Source organism: Hemiscyllium ocellatum, chromosome 10, assembly GCF_020745735.1.
Source record: "Hemiscyllium ocellatum isolate sHemOce1 chromosome 10, sHemOce1.pat.X.cur, whole genome shotgun sequence".
Lineage (NCBI taxonomy): Eukaryota > Metazoa > Chordata > Chondrichthyes > Orectolobiformes > Hemiscylliidae > Hemiscyllium > Hemiscyllium ocellatum.
Genome location: NC_083410.1, coordinates 5,640,422 through 5,658,480, shown reverse-complemented (window position 1 = coordinate 5,658,480; position 18,059 = coordinate 5,640,422). Strand labels below are relative to the sequence as shown.

Sequence of the window (18,059 nt, the reverse complement as noted above, 5' to 3'; positions counted from 1 at the left end):
GAACATCTCCGAGACACCCGCACCAATCAACCACACCGCCCTGTGGCCCAATATTTCAATCCCCCTCCCACTCTGCCGAGGACATGCAGGTTCTAGTCCCCCTCCACCGCCGCTCCCTCATCACCCGATGCCTGAAGGAAGAACACCTCATCTTCTGCCTCGGAACACTTCAACCCCCTGGCCTCAATGTGGATTTCACCAGTTTCCTCATTTCTCATCCCCCCACCTCACCTCAGCTCCAACCTTCCAGCTCAGCATTGTCCCCATGACCTGTCCTACCTGCTTATCTTCCTTTCCACCTATCCACTCCACCCTCCTCTCTGACCTATCACCTTCATCTCCACCCCCATTCACCAACTGTACTCTTTGCTACCTTCCCCCACCCTCCTCTCTGATCTATCCCCTCCAACCCCATCCACCTATTGTACTCTATGCTACTTTCTCCCTACTCCCACCCCCCTCTCATATATCTCTCCACTCCCCAGGCACCCTGTCTCTATTCCTGATAAATGGCTTTTGCCCGAAACGTCGATTTTCCTGCTCCTTGGATGCTGCCTGAACTGCTGTGCTTTTCCAGCACCACTCTAGTCTAGACTATGTGTGTTATTCAGTCTTCTCTATGTCAGCGAAGAATGTATATGTGTTATTCAACAGTCTGTGTTCGTGAGTATTGTATGTGTATGTGTGTTATTCAGTCTTCTGTATGTTAGTGAAGAATGTATGTGTGTTATTCAGCAATCTGTGTGTTAGTCAGTATTGTGTTGTGTTATTCAGTCTTCTGTATGTTAGTGAAGAATGTATGTGTGTTATTCAGCAATCTGTGTGTTAGTCAGTATTGTGTTGTGTTATTCAGTCTTCTGTATGTTAGTGAAGAATGTATGTGTTATTCAGCAGACTGCGTGTTAGTGAGTATTGTGTTGTGTTATTCAGTCTTCTGTATGTTAGTGAAGAATGTATGTGTTATTCAGCAGACTGCGTGTTAGTGAGTATTGTGTTGTGTTATTCAGTCTTCTGTATGTTAGTGAAGAATGTATGTGTTATTCAGCAATCTGTGTGTTAGTCAGTATTGTGTTGTGTTATTCAGTCTTCTGTATGTTAGTGAAGAATGTATGTGTGTTATTCAGCAATCTGCGTGTTAGTGAGTATTGTGTTGTGTTATTCAGTCTTCTGGATGTTAGTGAAGAATGTATGCATGTTATTCAGCAGACTGCGTGTTAGTGAGTATTATGTGTATGAGTTACAACAGTAATATCGCCCCTCCTCTTCTTCTTCCCACTTCCCCGGCCCCCCTGCAGCTCTCAGTGACTGGTAGGTTCCATTTGTGAAGAACTGGAACTTCCTTTGTGGATCCCGCCCCCAGGATCTGGTCCAGTTGGTCTGCCTGTTGTACGGAAAGGGACGGAGGGACCCTCGGGGAGCAGTGCGGAGCAGAGAGAGAGGCCATTCGGAGGAGGTGTGAATGAGGGGCGGGGAGGGGAGGGGGGCGATGCGGGTGAGTTCCCCTCTCGGCAGCATGTTCTCTGACCATGCAAAACTGCAACTTCTGACCCAGGGCTGGAGTTTCTGAACTTTTCTCTCTCTCTCTCTTTCCGCAGTCTTCCTTCTGTCTCCTCTCTCCGCCCGGATATCCAATGAAAAGCAAATTATTTAAATTCGCTGTTTGAATCATTCTGGGAGGCAGGGAGAATATTAATGGTTTTCATTGCAGGTACCATTTGCATCTGGAGTGCGTTTATACTATTTATGAATAATTAGATGCTATCATTACACTGTCCCTGCTTTGTCCTGCCAATTTCAACAACATCACACCGAGGAAACTTGCAATTTGGTGAATTCTTCCTTTTGCTCTTGTGTGTGGCTTATACTGTGGGATCGAGAGACCCTATACATGTTCTGGGGTGAGGAATCAATCTTAGAGTCTATTTATTTTGGAAAGTAATCTACAACTCACAGCCCTTGCTCGCTCTCTCCCTTTCTCCCTGGCCAATGTTTTTGCAGATACAATTGCGGCTCCATTTCGACCTCTTCTGTTCACCAGAGTTTTATGAATGGTCATAAAGGAATGGTTGCAAATGTGTTGCTGGTTAAAGCACAGCAGGCCAGGCAGCATCTCAGGAATAGAGAATTCGACGTTTCGAGCATAAGCCGGGTTCCGGATTGGGGCTTATTATATAATTGTTATAAAGTCAGATAGCACGGAAACAGACCCTTCACTCCAACTCGTCCACGCTGACCAGACATCCTAATCTGACCCAGTCCCATTTGCCAACATTTGGCCCCATATCCCACCAAACCCTTCCTATTCATGTACCCTGGATGCCTTGTGAAATGTGACATAGCCAACGTGTAGACCTGACAGGCAGCGCTCTGCTACTTTAACACAGTTATCTCAACATCATTCAGCAGGAGATTCAGAGCTATCATACACCATTCCTGAAATAACCCCACCGAGGCTGGGATCCTCTCACCAAGTCACCCTTTATTTATACGTGGAGAGTCCTTGACACCGACCCCGCTCCCTCAGAGTGAACACACTCTCTGACGCTCCGTTTATATCTGTCAGCCAGGGCTCCCTGATTGGATCAGGATAAAACCCCAATCAAGGAACTCATATTCTATGAGGTCCAGTTGCCGGACCTCATTACAATCACTACTTCCCTCCACCTCTGAGTCCGAGGACATAGGCTGGTTCTTTTTTCTAGCTGCTCCGGGGGGGGGGGGGGGGGGGGGGGGGGGGGTTAGCACCGGGCCAGGTTCTTCCAACTCTGTCCCGGACACGGGTGGCATGTAACATACAGCAGCTTGCCTTGGGCCCAGATCATCTCAGAAGAAATTCATTCTCCTCTTCAACCGGCAAAGTCATCGAGGCAGCGATATCCACTGTGTCCATCTCCGTTTCTGAGGTATCAGGTTGTAAGTGTTCTCACTGAGCTGGTAGACTTGTTCTCAGATATTTCATCACCATGGTAGGAAACATCATCAGTGAGCCTCCGTTGAAGCACTGGTGTTCTGTCTTGCTTGCTATTTATGTCTCTTGGTCTATTAGGGTGGATGATGTCATTTCTGGTTCTTTTTCTCTGAGGTTGGTAATTGGGGTCCAAATTGATGTGTTTATTGATGAGTTCTGGTTTGATTGCCAGGCCTCTAGGAATTGCCGTGTGTGTCTCTGTTTAGCCTGTGCTGGGAGGGATGTGTTGTCCCAGTCAAAGTGCTGTCCTTCTTCGTCTGTGTGTAAGAATACTGGTGATAGCTGCTCCATGTCTTTTGGTAGCTAGTTGGTGCTCATGTATCCTGGTGGGTAGTTTTCTGTCTGTCTGTTCAATGTAGTGTTTGTTGCAGTCCTTGCAGGGTATTTTATAAATGGCATTCGATTTGTCAGTTGTTGGTACAGGTCCTTTAGGTTCATCAGGAACTGTTTCTGTGTGTTGGTAGGTTACCATGATGCCAAGAGGTCGGAGTAGTCTGGTAGACATCTCCAAGATGTCTCTGATGTATGGTGGTGTGGCTAGAGTCTATGGGTGTGTTGTTTTGTCTTATTTGGGTTTGTTGTTTAAGAATTGGCGGACTGTGTTTGTTGGATGGAAGTGGGTACTACAGATGCTGGAGATTAAAGTCAAGATTAGAGTGGTGCTGGAAAAACACAGCAGGTCAGGCAGCATCCAGGGAGCAGGCTTTGGATGAGTTTATTGGGTACCCTTTCTTCTTGAATGCACTGTAAAGGTATTTTTCTTCTGCTGCTCGTAGTTCCTGGGTGCTGTAGTGTATTGTGGCCCATTTAAATAATGTCCTGATGCATTTCCATTTGTGGGTGTTGGGGTGATTGCTGCTGTAGTTGAGTATCTGGTCTGTATGTGTTGTTTTCCTGTAGACGCTGGTCTGCAGCTCTCCATTGGTTGTTCATTCCACTGTGGAGAAAGTGGAGACTGCAGATGCTGGAGATCAGAGTTGAAAGTGTGGTGCTGGAAAAGCACAGTAGGTCAGGCAGCATCCGAGGGGCAGGAGAGTCAACATTTCATCTAATAGTGAGGTCGGTGTTTCTTTGATGTGAATACCAAGACAGCACCAACTCCATCAACAAGAACAGCATCCTCAAGCTATCAGACTTGTGCCTCAACTACCCACTTCATCTTCAATGACAAGACCTACAAACAAATCAACGGGACACCCATGGGATCGCCAGTATCAGGATTCATGGCAGAAGTACTTATGCAGAGACTAGAACAAACAGCCCTCCCCATGATCCAACCCAAACTTTGGGTCCACTATGTGGGCAACACCTTTGTCATAATGAAATAGAACAAATTAGAGGAAACCTACAATATCATTAACAACATCCTTACTGGCATAAATTTCACCAGAAAGGAAGAGAACAACAACACACTCCCCTTCCTGGATGTGGAAATCTAGGATTCCTTCCTTTTCCAGCCTCCTGATTGCAGCCTCTACTTTTGCCCTTAAGGCAAATGGCATTGGGCAAATCTTGCAGAAACGTGGAATTGCTTCCTGGTCAACATTTAAAGTGGCCATGGCTCCTTTGGTAGTCCCTAGACCTTCCTGAAAAACCTCCGGGTATTTAATTAGGACTTCACTCGGGTAGCCACTTTCTAATCAAAAAATGTTGAGTCAATCGAAGGGAATATTTCTCAACCTCATCAACTTCACCTCATCAAGCTTGGGCCCAAGCCTTTTACTTCAATCAGTGGGAAGTGAACCAGCTGCTTCTCATACCAGACTGGAACCAGAGCTGTATCGTTATTCTGTAAAGGTTTCAGTTCTCAGTCTAACTCTGGTCTTGTGCAAGCGTAAGGGTTAGAATCCAGAGTTTGTAAAGGGTTGGTTCAGCAATCACTGAAATGTCTGCGGCAGAATCGATCTCCATTAGAACCAGGTGACCATTTAACCAGATGTTTATTTTGATTGGTTCTGATTTGGATGTTGCTGAACAATTTAACTGTTCCAAACCAGATGTAGGTGGACTTTCCAGAATGCGCACTCTTATGGATACCGGTGTGTGAGTTATCTTATTCAGTTCAGATCTGGGAGGACTCCTTTGCTGTCTCGAGTCCACATACCTGCAGCAACTACAATGACTTGCCAGTCGAGATCATGAAGAAGATATTAACCGTTTGGTTGAGCCTTGGCTTTGTTTTGGGGTTTTACTGTGGGGTGACCGAGAATCCCTCTGTTCAGATTATGTCCTCAGTGAGGCTGTGTAACCGCCTTCACTCAAGTGGTGTTCCCCGAGCTCGGTCGGCCTGGCGAGAGTCTCCACTTTCATCGGAATACCCTACAACTCACATGCTCCACTTGCCACAGTTTTCAGTGATAAAGCCAGCTGTAGTGCCTGTTTGAAGTCTGCCTGGGCTTCAGCTAGTAGGCTCAATGATTACATCATTAACCCGTTTACCAAACAGTCTCTCAGCATCTTGTTAAGGGTTAAATCAAAGTCACATGCCTCTGCCAGTCATCTTAACCTAGTCAAAAATCCTGATACAGATTCCCTTGTTCCTTCATTTGCCGAGTAAATTCATAGTGTCTCAGAATGAGAGGAGGCTCGCAGGTCATAATATTCCTTAACGAAATCCACCTACCTTCAAAAGGTTTTAGTATCAGGTGCCCCAGGAAAAGGCAGGCTCCTAATAACCAAAAAAGCTGTGGGTCCACAGGCTGTCAGGAGAATTACTTGTTGCTTTTCATCTGCCCCATTGTCATTTGCCCCGAAAAAATAATGCATTCTTTCAACAAACTGGGCTCAGTCTTTGACAGCAGGATCGAATGAGTCAAGTTTCCCAAATAATGGCATAATACCAGAAGTGTTTACTTCAATTTGAAGATGACTGTTACAAGTGAATTTCTTCAGGAGTGTGTTTTTCTCTCATCGCTACTGAAATAACTCCACAGAGGCTGGTATCCCAACACCAAGTCGGCCTCTATTTATACGTGGAGAGTCTGTGGTAATTCTGATCTCTTTTGTGAAAAAATAATTTCCTCTCTCTGCTTTCTTCACCCACACCTCGCTCTGTACATAACATTGCAACATCCAACATACCAGAGGGTGAAGACAGCACAAGTTGTTGTTCCCCTCTCTTTTGCCATTTCCTGGTCTTCAGATCAGGCACTTGGCTATGATGTTGCCTCCTCAGTCAACACAAACACAAAACCCTGGCAAAAAAGCTCTCATGGTCCCTCGATTTATTAGGGTCTTGCTATATGTGGAAACTCAATTGTTTTACACCCCTTTGCAGGGGTTTCTGATCACTTTGACCAAAGTTCTATGTCAGAAAAATGAATATTTTGAATCTGCTGTTCAAATATGTTTTGACATACCTCTGGAGCAGCTGGGACCTGAACCTCAAGCCCAGAGGGAGGGTCATGATCGCTCTCCACAAAAGCCCCCTTGAGACTATAAAATGCTTGCAATTCCCATGCTCATGGACTCTCAGAAGCTGGTGTTGGTTTTAACCATATGGAATCCTCCCCTTTTGGGTGAAAACTTTCCTGTTGGATGCTTTAACACAACTGTGTGAAATGAATGAGTGAATTAAATTTAGTGCGCGATGAAGACTTTCAATTCAGTTTTGAGTTTCTAACACAAGTTGAAGAATAAAGCTGACCACCAAGATGTAAGCTGGGCCAGAGTGACTGAGGAGTAAGTGACTGATAGGTCAGTGGTCAGTTAGAAGCATCCTCATGAGTATATCCTGCTTGTTTTGAACTTAATTCCTGCTGTCTCGGTGTTTGGTTCCTGCTTCTCTTCCAACTTTCCCTGTTGCTGATCAAGATTTACCTCATTTGCTTTTTCTGTGTCAACAGTCACAATGTCGTCACAAGCTCTGACTGACTGTCTGTGTGGAGTTTGCACATTCTCCCTGTGTAATGCTAAATTGTGCATAGTGTTCAGTGCTATGTGGGTTAGATGGGTTAACCATGGGAAATGCAGTGTTGCAGGGATAAGCTGGAGGGGTGGGTGTGGGTGGGATGCTCTTCAGAGGGTCATGTGGAGTAGATGGGCCAAATGACCTGCCTACACTCTGTCGGGATTCCATGATTCTATGATCCTATATATTAGATAATTCTCTGGAGTCAGTTTCTAAAATCTCAGTTTTATGGCCAATTCAACAAAAGAAAACTTGCACGTGCAAACTGACCACAGACAACACTGAATTCTGAAAATCAAGACAATATTGTCAAAGCTTTTTCGGTTGCACTCATCAGCACAGCTGCAGGAATACCAAACTTCAACAATTTATAATAACAATTTGTACTGCATAAGAAAAGGTTTTCTTTGAAATATTTGAACAGCCACTATGCACTAGCAATACAAGTGATAGTCTCCACGTACGAGATGGTGCAGTCAAGGTGAAGGGATGTTATTCCAGTCTTACAAATGAGAATGAAGAGGTATGAATTTCTGTGCTGGTGCAACGCTGGGTGCATAGATCTTCTGACTTAATATTTCCTTGTGGATTGTATAAATCCACACTTTCGGACTGTTTGTAGCAGGTAGCAGACTGACCATAACCAACCAGACGCCGCTTACAAAACTTACAACAACTCATTAGATGTGACTGCACAGTTGGACAGTACTTGCTGAACAATCCCAAATGTGCTAAGGATTTCACTAATAATTAATTTAAGATTTCTAGTCATTGTGACTCACTGACACTTGTTTGAAGTTACATATGTATATAGGTAGGACCCTGTTCTCAGAAGCATATCAGCAACAATTCCCTGGCACATTCTCGATAGAAATATCTTAGCTTATTTACCAATCAGCACACTTTTCTCATAGAGCGTAAATTGTTGCTCAGTTTGAAATTTGATGTTCTTTTATCTGTCCTGATGAGTGTAAGGCAGAAAGTTTTAATGGGCTTTCTGGTTTTGCAGTAATATATCACTTTGGTTCAGAGGGGAATGCACTCTTGTTTAATACAAGATGAGGTGTTAAACAAATGCATGCCGACACCCTCGGATGGATGTAAAAGCTCATCCTCAAAAATAAGGCATCGGGTTTTCCCAATGTCTCAGAGTCATCCAAAACTGGCCATCCATCTCATTGTTGTATGTGGAAAATTGTGAGCGTGTTGTCAGCAACATTTCCTATTTTACAGCATTGACTGAATTTCCTGAGATGTAACAATGCTCTGAGGCTGTGAATGATACTATAGAAATTGAGAGATTTATTTTGTAAATATACTTGGTTGTACAGACTCAGAATCTCCCAGTCTGTTATTTACTGAGCAATGCTGACAAAAGCCAAAAGTATTTTCCAATCGATACTTCCATTTTGGACATACAGTCACTGTCACCATATTACAACAACGTTCATTTATGTGGCATAGAGTCGTAGAGATGTACAGCATGGAAACAGACCCTTCGGTCCAACCCGCCCATGCCGACCAGATATCCCAACTCAATCTAGTCCCACCTGCCAGCACCTGGCCTATATCCTTCCAAACCCTTCCTATTCATATACCCATCCAAATGCCTCTTAAATGTTGCAATTGTACCAGCCTCCACCACTTCCTCTGGCAGTTCATTCCATACACGTACCATACTTTGCGTGAAAAAGTTGCCCCTTAGGTCTCTTTTATATCTTTCCCCCCAACAGCCTATACCTATGCCCTCTAGTTCTGGACTCCCCCACGCCAGGGAAAAGACTTTGCCTATTTATCCTATCCATGCCCCTCATAATTTTGTAAACCTCTATAAGGTCACCCCTCAGCCTCCGATGCTCCAGGGAAAACAGCCCCAGCCTGTTCAGCCTCTCCCTGTAGCTCAGATCCTCCAACCCTGGCAACATCCTTGTAAATCTTTTTTGAACCCTTTCAAGTTTCACAATATCTTTCTGAAAGGAAGGAGACTAGAATTGCCTGCAATATTCCAACAGTGGCCTAACCAATGTCCTGTACAGCCACAACATGACCTCCCAACTCCTGTACTCAATACTCTGACCAATAAAAGAAAGCATACCAAACGCCTTCTTCACTATCCTATCTACCTGCGACTCCACTTTCAAGGAGCTATGAACCTGCACTCTAAGGTCTTTTTGTTCAGCAACACTCCCGAGGACCTTACCATTAAGTGTATATGTCCTGCTAAGATTTGCTTTCCCAAAATGCAGCACCTCGCATTTATCTGAATTAAACTCCATCTGCCACTTCTCAGCCCATTGGCCCATCTGGTCCAGATCCTGTTGTAATCTGAGGTAATCCTCTTTGCTGTCCACTACACCTCCAATTTTGGTGTCATCTGCAAACTTACTAACTGTACCTCTTATGCTCACATCCAAATCATTTATGTAAATGACAAAAAATAGAGGACCCAGCACCAATCCTTGTGGTACTCCACTGGTCACAGGCCTCCAATCTGAAAAACAACCCTCCACCACCCTCTGTCTTCTACCTTTGAGCCAGTTCTTATCCAAATAGCTAGTTCTCCCTGTATTCTGAGAGATTTAACCTTGCTAATCAGTCTCCCATGAGGAATCTTGTCGAACGCCTTACTGAAGTCCGCATAGATCACATCTACTGCTCTGCCCTCATCAATTTTCTTTGCTACTTCTTCAAAAAACTCAACCAAGTTTGTGAGACATGATTTCCCACGCACAAAGCCATGTTGACCAGCCCTAATCAGCCCTTGCCTTTCCAAATACATGTATATCCTGTCCCTCAGGATTCCCTCCAACAACTTACCCACTACCGACATCAGGCTCACTGGTCTATAGTTCCATTTGCTGAAGTAAATCAAACCAAGGATGCATTAGGGGCAGATCAAAGCTGTGCAAAAGCTGTGGCTGGTAGGATAGATGAAAGAGGATTTTGAAGACCATGGTAAAGAGAGAGAAGAGATTTAGGGAGGGAATTCCAGAGCTTGAAGGCACAGCCATGAACGGTGGGGATGTGCAAGGCCAGAATTGGAAGAATGCACAGATTTTGGAGAATTGTGGGACTTGAGGTGGTCATAGGGAACACAGTGAAGCCACAGAGGGATTTGAAAACAAGATGAGAATTTTAAGTTTAAGATCTGAAACACAGACAGTGAATGAGAAGGATGATGGTTGAATGTTGAATGGAAAGTCACTGACCCTGTGATATAATACCACACACTGGTTCTGTACCAGCACACACAGTTTTTTTTTAATCATTCCTGGGATGAAGGCATCACTGGCTCGGCCAGCATTTATTGCCCATCCCTAATTGCCCAGAGGTCAGGTATGGGTCAACTACATTGCTGTGGGTCTGAGGTCCAGATCAGTTAAGGATAGCAGCTTCCTTCCCTAAAGTGAAGCAGATGGGTTTGTCCCAACAATGGACAATGGATTCATGGCTATCAAATTCCAGATTTTTGAAAATAAATTGAATTCAAATTCTCCCATTTGTGTGGCTGGGTTTGAACCCTGATATGTTACCTGGGTTCTGGATTAATAATTCAGTGATAATACCACTAGGCCATCTTGTCAAACAAATTTTATTGTAAAATTATGCAGGAAGTTTTAGGAAGTTTTCTAACATTGAGATCCAGGGTAACTTGTCAAGATGGATCCAAAGGTAGAAGTGAGGACTGCAGATCTGGAAATCAGAGTCAAGATTAGAGTGGTGCTGGAAAAGCACAGCAGGTCAGGCAGCATTGCAGGAACAGGAAAATCGGCGCTTCAGGCAGGAGCCCTTCATCAGGAATGAGGTTGGGAGCCTCTGGGGTGGAGAGATAAATGGGGAGGGGGGGGCTGAGGAGCAGGTAGCTAGGAGTACAGTAGGTGGATGGAAGTGGGGGTAAATGTGATAGGTCAGAGAGGAAGGTGGAGCAGATAGGTGGGAAGGGCGATTGGCAGGTGGGACAGGTCATGAGCATGGTGCTGAGCTGGAAGGTTGGAACTGGGGTAAGGTGGGGGGAGGGGAAATGAGGAAACTAGTGAAGGCCGCATTGATGCCCTAGGGTTGAAGTGTGCCGAGGCGGAAGATGAGGCATTCTTTGAGTCTGTTTCAAGACATGGCTGAAGAGCTTCAGGGCAGAGGAGATGACCTGGGGTTGCAGTGAGAGAGAGACTCACTGAGATCTTTGTAGAGAGAGGAGGAGAACTCCTTCAAGATAGGCATCCTTGCAAGAGGATTCGCCGTAAGGTTAAAAACAACTAAGCGAAACTGAGATCAGAGTCAAGATTAGAGTGGTGCTGGAAAATCACAGCAGGTCAGGCAGCATCCGAGGAGCAGGAAAATCGATGTTTTGGGCAGGAGCCCTTCATCAGGAATGAGGCTGGAAGCCTCGGGGTTGGAGAGATAAATGGGAGGAGGGTGGAGATGGGGAGAAGGTAGTTGAGAGTGCAATAGGTAGATGGAAGGATCCAAAGTTGGCTTAGTGAGCAGAGATAGAGGGTGGTATTAGAAGGCTGTTTGTGTGACTGGAGCCCAGTGTGCAGTAGCGAACCACACAGATCAGTACAAGATCCATTCCCTTCATGTTTGTGATAGACGATGTAGAGGAGGATGTGTAGGGGGTTTGTTGAGTAGGTTTGTGGATGATATGCAAATTAGCTGAGTAGTTAATAGAAGGTCTTAGGTAACAGGAAGATACAGATGGATTGGGTTGATGAGCAGATCAGAGTCAGATTAAAAGTGTGAGAAGATTCATTTGGCAGAAATAAGAAGGCAAGGGAGTATTCACTGAATGGCAGGACACTAGAAAGCTGAGAGAGGAACACGGGGATCTTGGGCTGATTGTCTACTGATTCCTGAAGGTGTCAGGTGAATACTTGAAATGTCATAAAGACTCAAGGCTATGGGCTAGGTGCTGAAAAGAGGGATTGGAACAGATAGGCCTCCATAGACTCCATGATCCAAAGGGCCTCTTCTGTGCTGTATGACTCTATGGCCCTTGCTGATTAGAGAACGTAAAATCTGCTGAGAATGTGAATTCCATTGGTCCTTTCAACAATGTAGTCAATACATAGAATATATGTGGGTTTCCATGCACGTGTGAACACAGATACATGCACCTACACACACATACAGCAACACACAGATTTACATGTACTGACAGATTCCGGTAGACACAGACTTGCACACACATGGACATATAGACAGAAACACAGACTTACAAATGTATGGACACATATGCACAAACATAGACTCGCACACACATAAACAACCACAGACTTACACACACTTGCAAATACACAAACATGCAGACTGAAGAAGTATTAAGGAGATTTGATCTTCACTAACCCCCAAGCCAAAGTTCTGGGAACAAGAGTGGGGCGGCACGGTGGCACAGTGGTTAGCACTGCTGCCTCACAGCGCCAGAGACCCGGGTTCAATTCCCAACTCAGGTGACTGACTGTGTGGAGTTTGCACGTTCTCCCCGTGTCTGCGTGGGTTTCCTCCCACAGTCCAAAGATGTGCAGGTTAGGTGAATTGGCCAGGATAAATTGCCCGTAGTGTTAGGTAAAGGGGTAAATGTAGAGGTATGGGTGGGTTGTGCTTCGGCGGGTTGGTGTGGACTTGTTGGACCAAAGGGCCTGTTTCCACACTGTAAGTAATCTAATCTAAATCCCATCATGGTAGATGTTGGAATTTGAATTTATGAAAATCCGAAATTAAATGCTAATGGTGACCATCTAACTTTTCTCAAATATCATAAAAATAACATCTTGTTGACTGATGTTCTTTAGGGTAAGAAATCTGCCATCCTTACCTGGTCTGACCTGTATGTGACTCCAGTATTCTGGGCTGCCCTCTGGGCAATTAGGGGTGAGTAGTAAATGCTGTCCTAGCCAGGGATGCCCTCATCCCCTGAGTGAATTTTTACAAAGTGAAATGCTCATTCAGAGAGCCGGTGCACACATGATGGGTTACTAACCTCCGTCTGCACTGGAACAGTACTGTGATTCTGCGATGTGTAATCCTACTGTTATCCAGTAACCAGGGAAATAACGCAGCCACATTGATAAAAAAGACATTGCATTCTCTGCCTTCATCTATTATCAAACAAATATTGACAAATGTTAAAATTCACAAACGCATATCTTGGCAATCTGAGTATTGTGATCAAATGATCAATGAAAGAGTTTTTAAAAAAACAATACAAATCAGGAATACAATAATTAGATTCCGTACTGTGTGGAAACAGGCCCTTCAGCCCAACAAGTCCATACTGACCCTCCAAAGAGCAACCCACCCAGACCCATTCCCCCCCCGACTAATCCCCTAACACTGCAGGCAACTTAGCATGGCCAATTCACCTAACCTGCATATCTTTGGACAGTGGGAGGAAACCAGAGCACACAGAGGAAACCCATGCAGACTCAGGGAGAGCATGCAAACTCCACACAGACAGTTGCCCGAGGCAGGAATTGAACCTGGGTCCCTGGTGCAGTGAGGCAACAGTGCTAACTAAGCCACCATGCCACCCCCATCTCACATCTGGATTCCCAATTAGCCACATGTGGCTAACATCTTGGACACTGCTGTTTTAAAAGGCTGTGTTCATAGCGTGCACTGTAAATATCCAAACATTGGCCATCAATTCAGTGTGACAATGCCGTTAGGTGGTTAAAGCAGAAACAGTGGAGGGTCTTGGAAGCACAGCAGCTTCTTTAATGATTAAGAGTGTGTTTATCGACAAAAGAGTTGTTTCTTTTTTTTCTTTTGATCTGTGGAAGGCACTGTATCGTCAGTGTTAAAGAGTTGAGACTGGTGCTGGAAAACATGAGAATGTATCACATTAGGCACGTGAAACTAATAAGATTGAAAGTAACAACATATGAGTCACTGGGATCTGATCATGGAATTTTGATGGTTTATACATAAGATAATAATAAGAGAACACTCAAAGAATACACAGCTTAATATGTTTCACCAACAAAAGCATGGAAAGGTGTAAATTCTCATGCGTACTAATACGAGATTTCAGATCACATCTTCATAAATGCAATAATATATGCCTCGAAATACATGTGACTAATGTATCAAACAAAGCTGGTCTATTCAACGAAACAGGAGTAGGCCAATCAGCCCATCGAGCCTGTTCCACCATTCAGAGAGATTGTGGCTGACCTGTGCCTAACTCAATATAGCTGCCTTTGGCCCATATTCTATGATTACTTTTGTTTTACAAAAATGAGATGTGTTGTTGGAACCTCTGAACTGGCAACATTGTGGTGAAATTCTTTGTTCATACAGTCACAAATTTGTTGTTTCAAAATATTTTGCTTAAACATTAGAAGCACTCATGCCAGATCCCGCCCCCCACCACAGCATTTTCCTCTGACATTCTCAGAACATACTCAGAAATTTCAATCTGTAAGCAATTTACAGTGCACTCTTAATTAACCTTTAACATAATGATTTCTATAAATCCTAACAGTAAGCTGAGAATAAATCAGGAGATAATGAGAGCATGTGATACAGCACAACATTAATTATGGGTGATTTTATCTTCAGTTAGATTGAGATAGTCAGATTAGCATTTAGCCCTGAGGAAGAATTCATAGAATGCATTGAAGACAGTTTCCAAGAACAATATGTTCAAGGATTTATTATTCATCCCTAATTGCCCAGAGGGTAGTTATAAGATCCACCACATTGGTGTGGGTCTGAATTCACGTGCATACCAGACCATGTAAAGATGGCTGAATTCCTTTCTGAAAGCACATTAGTGACCCAGATGGATTTCTGCCCCCCCAAATATCAGCGATGGTCTTCATTAGACTTTTCATTTCATTTCATTGCATTGAATTCATATTTCAATGGCATGGCAGGATTTAAATGCAGGTCCCCCAGATATTACCTATGTCTCTGCATTAATAGGTCCAGTGTTAATACCTTCCCATTGCATTCTCAACTTCAATTTTCCTGCCCTTCCTGAGAACCTCAGGCTGCCTTATTTATGAAATCTGCTGTTGCTTTTGTGTCAGTATGCCTCAGAGATGGGTGTGAAGTGTTGGAAGGATCTGCCTGGTGGTTAACAAGTCAAGTCATACAATTATTGTTTTAATGGCCATATCATTCACCCCGCAGTCAGACCTAATATTTGCTCTTCTCCTTATCGATCACAAAATGTGTTCCTTGTTGGGATCCAAGCTGAATAAGTCAAATCCTAGAATGAAAGGTCTTATTTTAGATAACGTGGTAATCATTCAATTAAACATAGTTATGCTACACTGCAGTTTTTATAGTTAACAATGGAATAGAAAGTTATTACACAAAAGTCAAGTAAAAAGATTTTCTAATTCTGGAACACAGTTTGAATGGTTTTGATACACACTGCAAAACAAAGTCTCAATCTATTTTCTGATGCTATCCATTACAGCGACTTAAATCCAGTGAAATTACCCCTCCATATAAAATCTTTAAATTTTGTCTCACTGATTTTCTCCAGTTCTGTTTCTGTGAACAATCAATTGTGAGCTTAAACTTTCTCAGCTCTTAATAACCTGCAGATTTCTAACCAAATACTTTTGGTTTGGATGTTTCGCAAACTAAACTTTTAGACTAAAATAACCATGTTTTCCCTGAACTGTCATATACTGTATTTGTTTCTCAGAGAGAAATTATATTTGCTTAGTTAACTATATTTATCTGAATCTTCTCAGGTCTATTCTGAACTGACTGAAAAACTTTCAGTTTCAACAACAATCCTTAATCAAAAATAAGCAAATAGCTTTAATGTTTACTCAAACTTTCATAAAAGAAGCAGTAAAATCAATCTTTTATTAACACCCCAAGGGTTCTCTGTTGTCTAACTTATACTGAATTAGATCACTATTTCAGAAGGATAATCTGACCTAGTTATTTCTAAAAAATGCTTCAATCCCAAATGCTACTGTTTGAAAATCCATTCTCTCAAATGATCTTTACATATCATATGGATGTGCCTCACTGAGCAAGACAGATCCATACCCAGCCCTCAGTCTAGACAGATCTACCCTTTCAGCAGGCAATGATTCATGCCTCTCCCTTGAGATCTGTGCCCATGATCAGGACAGTGTGCAATGATGCAGTTCTAGCACAGGAATGAGTCCAGTGTGATGTTGTGGAATGGAGCAAGATACTGAGCTGAAGAAATGAAGTGTGAGAAGAGGCCATTTGACCAATTGACCCAATAAGGAGCCGTGTGCTGATGAGGGACAGGAAAATGGAATAGTTGTGATGAAACCTCCCAAGAATGCACCTGACTGGATGGGTAATCTAACAGACACACCTTTCCTCTCATGGGTAACTCCTCTCTGAGAAAACCAGATGAGTACATGAGAGAAATGGGGATAGAAAGATACCCTGGAAGGCTGAGATAAGGTGAATGGACTGGGAGTAGGCTTTTGAAGAGGGTAAATACCAGCAGAGATTAGTTGATCTGAACAGTTTGTTTCAACGCAATAGGTTCCAAGTTCTGGGATTGAAATTCCCCATTTAATTTCCTCCATTGCTTGTTGGTGAGATTGTTTACCTTGTGGTTTCTCACTGAAGTGGGGGGGGGGGGGGGGGTGAAGCAAAAAGAGCAAGTGTTTTTTATTCATTCATGGGACATTGGAGTCACTGGCTGGTCCAGCGTTTATTGCCTGTCCCTAGTTGCCCCTTGAGAAGGTGGTGGTGAGCTGCCTCCTTGAACTACTGCAGTCCGTTGTGGGTTGACCCACGATCCAAATTTGCTGGAATTCACTCAGATTTCACTCCCGATTTAGGCTCTGACGGCTGTCTTATGGACTCGGTGAAGACACCTCACCAGTGCTGACTGCAGCTTTCACTGTCAACAGAAATAAACAGAAACAAATTATGATGCAGTCATTAAATTACTGTCAAGGTCTGTGCTAATAATCAGGTATGCTCCACCATAATATCAGTTTTAAGAAAGCACTAGGTTTAAGAAGCTGGAATTAGCAGTATTATAAAAATCTAATTTGATCACCTTTTAGGTCAGTGAACTTACTCTGCACTACAGGGGTGACTTCAATTCCAAGCCAGAACTCAAGTTCTCTTCGAAATGGCTGCTCAGTTGTATCAAGGTATTTCTGCTGAATACATGAGAAGATTCAGCAATACCATCATTGGGCCAGTGAGGAGAGGGATTCAAATGCCAGTGTTATCAATGGAGTCCATATCTTGTGCCTGGATGAAAATAAACATCAAAGAAATGTAGTGTCGTCTGCAGGAATGTTGTAGTGGTGAGCATACAATGTTACTGGCGAATCTGGGAGGGGATGATTGAGCAGCGAGGGGCATTGCTAACATTTGATGCTACAGCTTAAAACCCCCTGGAGAATGATCTAATCTCTTCCCAAGGGGTTGTGTGTTTGCCATTTACAGGGAAAGAGATTAAAGTTCCATGGAGATATCAATGCAGCTGTTTTTTTAAAAAAAAAATAGATTGCATTTAAATAGAGCCTTTCATGTCCTCAGAATCTGCTTTGGACACAATAGAGATTATGGTCTCTGGTATAACAGAGGAATCACAGCACACAGCAAGCTCCCACAGACAGCCAAGACACCAAGTGCCTCACTAAACTTCTCAACCTCGCTTTCCTCTTCTTTAAAGCCTATCACATTTGACCAGCTTTTGGTCAATTAACATCTGCTTATGTTGCTGTTCAACAATGCACAATAATGCTGCAGTGGTGTGCTTTGGAGCAGTTGAATTAAGGCAGTGCTTTAAGTGCAAGTGGTGGGTTATTTGTTGTTGTTGCAGTGTCTCAATTATATGGCGCTTGGGAGATTTCTCTAGAGTCCGATTCTTTCCTTTAATTCATTGACTTCTGTATTCCAACCAAGGCAAGAGCTTTCAAAGATTGATGGAATCATGAAAGTAAAATGTGAGATAAGGAATCGTACTGGCAAAGTTATGGAAGGATTAAGGACTGTCGCTATGTGTTTTACTAAACAGTGTTTTCCTCAGCAGATATCCTCCTCGAACATGTCCTCCGATGAGCTCTGTAAGTTCACTCTTCTCTTTGTCTTAAATTATGTTGGAAAGTTTGACTTGTGTTCACTTGTAGCTCATTTCCCCTACTTGTTTTATTCAGAACTCCTCATTTAAAGTACACATACACACATCAGTCCCCAGGTGAATGA

At 43.4% G+C, this 18,059-nt stretch overlaps 1 protein-coding gene across 2 annotated transcripts in view; it reads left to right on the top strand.

Annotated features, from left to right (window-relative positions):
* Window positions 1-1,385: 1,385 nt before the first annotated feature.
* LOC132819320 (zinc finger protein PLAG1-like) overlaps window positions 1,386-18,059 on the top strand; it is a 34,125-nt gene continuing 17,451 nt past the window's right edge. The window contains exons 1-2 of one of the 2 annotated variants that reach the window (XM_060830775.1): window positions 1,386-1,453; window positions 17,887-17,920. In XM_060830775.1, the coding sequence (XP_060686758.1) occupies window positions 17,902-17,920 (19 nt within the window). In that variant the 5' untranslated portion in view covers window positions 1,386-1,453; window positions 17,887-17,901. Of the gene's footprint in view, window positions 1,493-17,886; window positions 17,921-18,059 lie in introns of both variants that reach the window. The other variant, XM_060830774.1, reaches the window with a different exon arrangement.